The sequence below is a fragment of the Sinocyclocheilus rhinocerous genome, unplaced genomic scaffold (genome assembly GCF_001515625.1).
Source record: "Sinocyclocheilus rhinocerous isolate Xijiao unplaced genomic scaffold, SAMN03320098_v1.1 scaffold19, whole genome shotgun sequence".
In the NCBI taxonomy this organism is placed as follows: domain Eukaryota; kingdom Metazoa; phylum Chordata; class Actinopteri; order Cypriniformes; family Cyprinidae; genus Sinocyclocheilus; species Sinocyclocheilus rhinocerous.
Genome location: NW_015638975.1, coordinates 1,661,252 through 1,667,495, shown reverse-complemented (window position 1 = coordinate 1,667,495; position 6,244 = coordinate 1,661,252). Strand labels below are relative to the sequence as shown.

The 6,244-nt window shown below is 37.5% G+C and overlaps 1 protein-coding gene across 1 annotated transcript in view; it reads left to right on the top strand.

Annotated features, from left to right (window-relative positions):
* The first annotated feature begins 2,792 nt into the window (after positions 1-2,792).
* The window catches only part of vrk3 (VRK serine/threonine kinase 3), a 12,791-nt gene continuing 9,339 nt past the window's right edge, over positions 2,793-6,244 (top strand). Inside the window, exons 1-8 of the mRNA XM_016566133.1 lie at positions 2,793-3,210; positions 4,109-4,207; positions 4,611-4,712; positions 4,942-5,037; positions 5,187-5,321; positions 5,497-5,552; positions 5,637-5,703; positions 5,798-5,879. Of these exons, the coding sequence (XP_016421619.1) occupies positions 3,048-3,210; positions 4,109-4,207; positions 4,611-4,712; positions 4,942-5,037; positions 5,187-5,321; positions 5,497-5,552; positions 5,637-5,703; positions 5,798-5,879 (800 nt within the window). The 5' untranslated portion in view covers positions 2,793-3,047. The remainder of the gene's footprint in view (positions 3,211-4,108; positions 4,208-4,610; positions 4,713-4,941; positions 5,038-5,186; positions 5,322-5,496; positions 5,553-5,636; positions 5,704-5,797; positions 5,880-6,244) is intronic.

Sequence of the window (6,244 nt, the reverse complement as noted above, 5' to 3'; positions counted from 1 at the left end):
AACCGATCGTTCCGATCGTTTCGTGTGTTAGGACATCAATGTGTCGTCACGAGCCGCAGGGTTTAATTTGGTGCATGTTTTTTTGTTACCATTGCCATGCATTATAAGACTGATGGACACCAAAGGTTGGACTTAAAAATCATCATATGTGTTCTACTAACTAATAAGTGCAACCATAATCAAAGTAGGCTACTCTCTCAATATTCAAATCAAAGCGCAAACAGAAACCAACATGTTCTTCAAGCATGATACAGAGCTAAGAGATGGTTATAACTACACATCCTATTATAGTGTGCATACTAATTACAGCCTAGATATTGTATGCAGCCTAATTTGCATGCATCAGGGAGCCGCAGCAGCTCTCAAACTGCTGGTATTGAAATTGCGTTTGAATGCGAGCACGCATCCTTTTTAGTTTCGATTTCGCGATCGGGACCGGAGGTGCTGAGCGCGCATTGCATTCTACAAGATTTGTCAGACACTTACACTTACAGTGCGTGTCCACGAATAATTAATTCCTATGGAAAGAAACCAAAATTTTCTTCAAGCATGATACAGAGCTAAGAGATGGTTATAACTACACATCCTATTATAGTGTGCATACTAATTACAGCCTAGATATTGTATGCAGCCTAATTTGCATGCATCAGGGAGCCGCAGCAGCTCTCAAACTGCTGGTATTGAAATTGCGTTTGAATGCGAGCACGCATCCTTTTTAGTTTCGATTTCGCGATCGGGACCGGAGGTGCTGAGCGCGCATTGCATTCTACAAGATTTGTCAGACACTTACAGTGCGTGTCCACGAACGTTTTTAATTAATTCCTATGGAAGTTCAGCTTCAGAGAAAGCTCCAGCTCAGCTCTGCTGTTGCCATCGCCACCATCATCTCGCCTTACTCTAGTGATTGCTGACTGAACTCCTGCAGCCGCATATATCGCTTATTAGGTAGGGCCCGCCTCTTGCCGGCACTGGCTGCACGTTCAAAGTCCGGTGCTGCGCTGCTTCGTGTTCTGCCGTTACCGGGGAAATAGTTATAGGTCTGCCAAAAGCGTCACCTGCTGGCAGAGAATGAATGTGCATTTTCAATAAAACTGTTGTTTTGTTTAGATTTCAGACAAATGCAAAAATCGACCCATGTTTTTACCCTGCAAACACGCAGAGCTTTAAATATAAACTGGTAGATCGATAAGAAGACAATGCATTTTAAAAATCTAAACAGTATAAGGGGTGTGCGATATGTATGGTTTGCGATAATATTGTAATTGTTTTAAGGATGTGCGAGTATATCGCGAAAAGCAAACAAAACACACCTACAGAGTGCACGCATACATTACGTGAAGTCTTAGTAGTTTAGACTAGTGCGTGTATGCATTTAGAGTGCGTTCTTTCACTGCATGATTCAGTCTATTAAAATGCATTTAGAATTATCACATAATTCAAGATATGGGGCAGAAAAGTTATATATTTATATCATATAGTTATTTTTTTGGCTTTTTTTATGCCTTTTATTTAGATAGGACAGTAGGTTGACTACTGAGTTTGGGACTCGAACTCGGGACGCCCGAAGCACATGTCATGTCATATAGTTAATATCACACGTAGAGTGACGTTTTTTTTCTCCAAAAGTCAGCATGATTACAAATGTGATATTTATTTTATACAACAGTTCAATAAACAAGAAGTTAATATTAAGAGACTTACGTTTTAGACACCATATTAACCTGTTTTTGCTCTATTTCTCCAACTAAAATAATTCCAAACACAGCCACAGCGCTGTTTTGCGTTTCTGAGTAACAGGACGTGTTTCGTTCCTGAATGAATCAACCGTTTAAATGATTCGGTTCAATCGCAATGAATCACTTACTAACAATGACTTGCTGCCACCTACTGGCAGTTTTAATTTCACATTTAAGGTACCTTTTAATTTTTTTAAAATAATTTCAAACACCAGTTTTCAATGTTTTATGTTTAAAATATCAAAACATTATTTATGCATTTGTAACTGCATGGAAAAGTATTCCATGTCCCTCAGAGCTGTATTAAACAGTGTGTAAATGCATCTAAATGCCACTTCTAATACAGCTAAAGATTTAAGATAAATTGTGTTGATACCGATTTCATTTGCTTGGTAACAGACCAATTTATTTTATTTATTTATTTATTTTTTTCAGTTTAGCATCAAGTTATCAATTTTCAAACCGATGAGACCAGATTTTTCTACACCCATTACCAAATAGGCCATTCCAGTTTTTAAGTTTTACCATAAAAATTTTTCATCATGAAAATGGCCACATAAGCTGGCATGGTGTTTAAAAAAACGAAATCGTTTAGCATCTCAGAGGATGTGCTAGTGTATGCATGGCAGCAAAGTAGGTAAGATGATGGAAATGCTGAAAACACAAAGATCAAGGTAGGTAGAGAGAAAAAACCTAGGATTTAAAGGATAGTTCACCCACAAATACAAATTCTGTAATTTCAATTTCTTGCTTGCTTGCTTGCTTGTCACCAGAGCTGTTTGGTTTCCAGTAATCTTCAAAAATCTATTATGTTCAGCAAAAGAAAGTCTTGTAGTCACACATTAATATAGGAATTAAGAAATTCTTACTTTTCTGTAATTTAATCAGAAGCCATAACGTGTGAAGAAATATGCAGGCAATTTTTATACATTGCTCGTCTTGCATATGCTGTAAAAACGGTAAACAATGCATTCTGCGTAGAGGTCTGCTACCCGACCCGATGTCGGGTTCGGGCTCTAAATTTAACTGTGCCGCTCGGGTAAGGGCCGGGTTCAGGCTTCAGTTTAAAGCTCGTGCAGACCTCTAATTCTGGGCCTTGTCACCTGCCGTAATACGTCAGCTGCAAATGATCACGTGACTTGTGTCAGTTACAGCGCTTCGGTCGCAACAGTCCGTAAGATGTCTGTAGAAGGCTGATTCCGCAGTCACAACATTTGGAAACATCGTTGGAGGAGCTTTCCTTCTGGTCCTGACTGTCAGAACATTTTGCCGAGGGACATTTCCACCCAGCCCGTCTAATTCGCCATCACAATGCTGAACTTCTGTCCTCAGTGTGGCTCAAAGGTACAGCCTGGTTTCAAATTCTGTCCATCCTGTGGTGGGAGACTGCCAGAAGACCTACCAGAAGCTGTAGCTTCACAGCCACCCGAACCACATCCAAACTCCGTGCTTTCAACTGTGAGCGCCATGGAAGGTAAATACAGGCTTTAGTTCAACCAATTATTTTAATTACCGGTACATTGATCCGAAAAGTTAGTCTACAGTTCGTTTCGTTTGAGAGTCCTAATCAAAGGAGCAGAACAAGATGATAATGCTTTGATTCATGTCTTCATCATACATACTTAAGTACATTACTACAACTGTTTAGTGTACAAAATGTTTGCTGGTTTCATATCTACAATGATTAGATAACCATTTATTGGTTCATAGGTAACGTTAAATTCAGGTGATGGCATGGTCCAGTTTTCATTATTCACTTGTCATTTAGTTGGAGACTGTTAATCTCCCTACTCAGTCCCAACTGTAGCAGGTTTCAAAATGGACTTAATGTAAATATCAGCATTTAACTCACTGATTGAATATGTACTATCTATGCAGTGCATCGTTATGGTATTGGTTACCCAGACATAAACCAGTCATATTTGTTTAAAATAATCTGAGAGAAAATATTTTTATTCTTCCCATAAATCCCATGAATGATCTCAACTGTTTTTAATATTGATAATAATAAGAAATGTTTTTTGAGCACCAAATCAGCATATTAGAATAATTTCTGAAGGATCCTGTGGCTGAAGACTGAAGTATGGTTGCTAAAATTTCAGCTTTACAATCACAGGAATAAATTAAATTTTACACAGTACTACGTTTTTATTGTAGTTGTAGTTCATCAATCAGATACAGCCTTGGTGAGCTTTAGAGACTTCTTTCGACAACATTAAAAAAAATATTCCCACCCCAAACGTTTGAATGGTAGTATATGCAAAATACTTGTAAATCTGTGTATATGCAATCTGACTGAGCTTTCATTCGGACCTCAGTTGCTTCTTTTAAAATGAGTATTGACAAAACAGTAAACCACATTCTTTTTGTAGTCGATTCTGCTGGAGACTCCTCACAATCTGCACTGAATCGCCCACCTTTGTGCTCAACACGGCGGAAGACCTTGAGTAGCACAGCCACGGACTCTTTAGGTGAGTCTAAGGGTGTTGTGTGTTTCTAGTGTAGAAACAAAGGCTTTGTAGACATGCTAGAATTTGTGTGAAAGATGACGGCTAAATTTCAGATCAGAAGTCTTTGGCATCTTCTCGAAAACGAAAAGCATCCCCTCTGGTTAACGAGGAGGAAGAAGTGTCACAGACAACATCTGCTATAATAACTTAACCCCCAGGCAGACACACTATAATGTGAAACACTAGACATTATCTTTAAAAAATAGCATGTTTTATTATAGCTGAAGGTAGTTAGATGCTCATGTTGTTTTGAATAGACATCAAGAAAGGTTACATTATTACATATAGAAATGTTCTTCTAAATGCAGTGTTCTAACATTGACTGCTGAAGGATTTTATGTGAAAAACCTCTGCTTTGTTTCAGATATGAAGTCACTGAAATCTCCACGAAAAAAAAAGGCATCCCCCCAGGTTAAAGAACAAGAGGAGGTGAAACAAACTTTTTTGGCTACACTTCAAACTCCAGGTAAGATATTGTGTACTGGGAAACTATATTATCTTCAAATTTAGATGTGGTGTCTTTTTTCAGCTATAGATAATTAAAGTAGATTTTGCTGCTCAGTAATATAGTAAATTGCAAATATGACCAAATCATTACAAATGCAATCATTTTTACACACCTTTACAAATAAATACATATTTAGGAGATTTTTAATAGTGTGTCCTGAAATGTTTTGTGTGCTGCATTATTTCAGATAAGACATCTTCGATGTCACCTCGAAAACACAAGGCTTCCCCCCAGGTTAAAGATGAGGAGGCGAAGCAAACGTCTTCAGTTATTCAAAGCCCATGTAAGATGCACTTTATAGAGGACAGACTGCTCAATATATATTGAAAATAATGTTTCATGATATCTAAAAGTGATTGCATCACATTTCTTTATTTTGTTTCATACTAAATGGCAAAAATAGCTAAATGTTGTTATTTTGTGGGTTTTTAGCCAAATGCAAAGCCAGGAAGCGAGTGTGCGCTGTTGAGCCTGTCCCAGAGGGTACAGTGGTTTGTGACCAGTCCAGCAAAAAGTGGAAGCTGGTTGAACTTCTGTGGCAAACAGAATTAGATCTGACATATGCAGGTAAGGCGTATGTCAATAACCATCTTACCCTTGATGAATGAGATGAGTGAATGCATCCATCTATGCACTTTAAATCCTTTTATCATTTTTTTTGTCAGATGGTTAAGATAATAATAACATCAATGCATTAAAGGTGACTTATGAATCTAAATATTGTCTATCTAATCTAATCTAGTCTGCCAGGCAAATCAGCACGCAGACTCAAATGATTGCAAGTACATGTTGCGACTGGTGAGTGCTGTGTTCACACAATGTAGTGTCTGTGTACACGTGTTTAGGAAGAAGGTCTTGATGACTTTGTGTTCTCTTTCTCAGGGGGCTAAAGAGGGACACCTGTTTAATGAGCAGAACTTCCATCTGAGAGCAGCCAAACCTGATGCAGGTCAGTCATTTTAGCACTTGTAATGGATACATAAAGACCCAGTTTAGTGCAACTACAGGCTTATAACCACAACTTTCTTTTTCTTTGTCAATAGTGGAGAAATGGTTGAAACTGCACAAATTGGACTTCCTTGGGATTCCATCCTGTGTAGGGTTCGGTCTTCATGAAGCATATAGGTATTGGGTTTATATCCTTATGTTCTGAAACTTTTATAGACTATTATACACTTCTGTTCAAATGTTTGGGCCCAAAAAATATAATTTTTAAAGAAATAATACTTTTATTCAGCAAATCCTGAAAATATTTCCCCAAATATTAAGCAGCACAGCTGTTTTCAACATTGACAATATGAAATGTTTTTTGAGCACTAAATCAGTATATTAGAGTGATTTCTGAAGGATTATGGAGTAATGGCTGCTGAAAATTCAACTTTGCCGTCACAGGAATAATTAAAAAAAATATATAAAACTAGAGAACAATTTTAAATTCTCATAATATTTTACAATATTACTGTTTCACTGTATATATATATATATATATA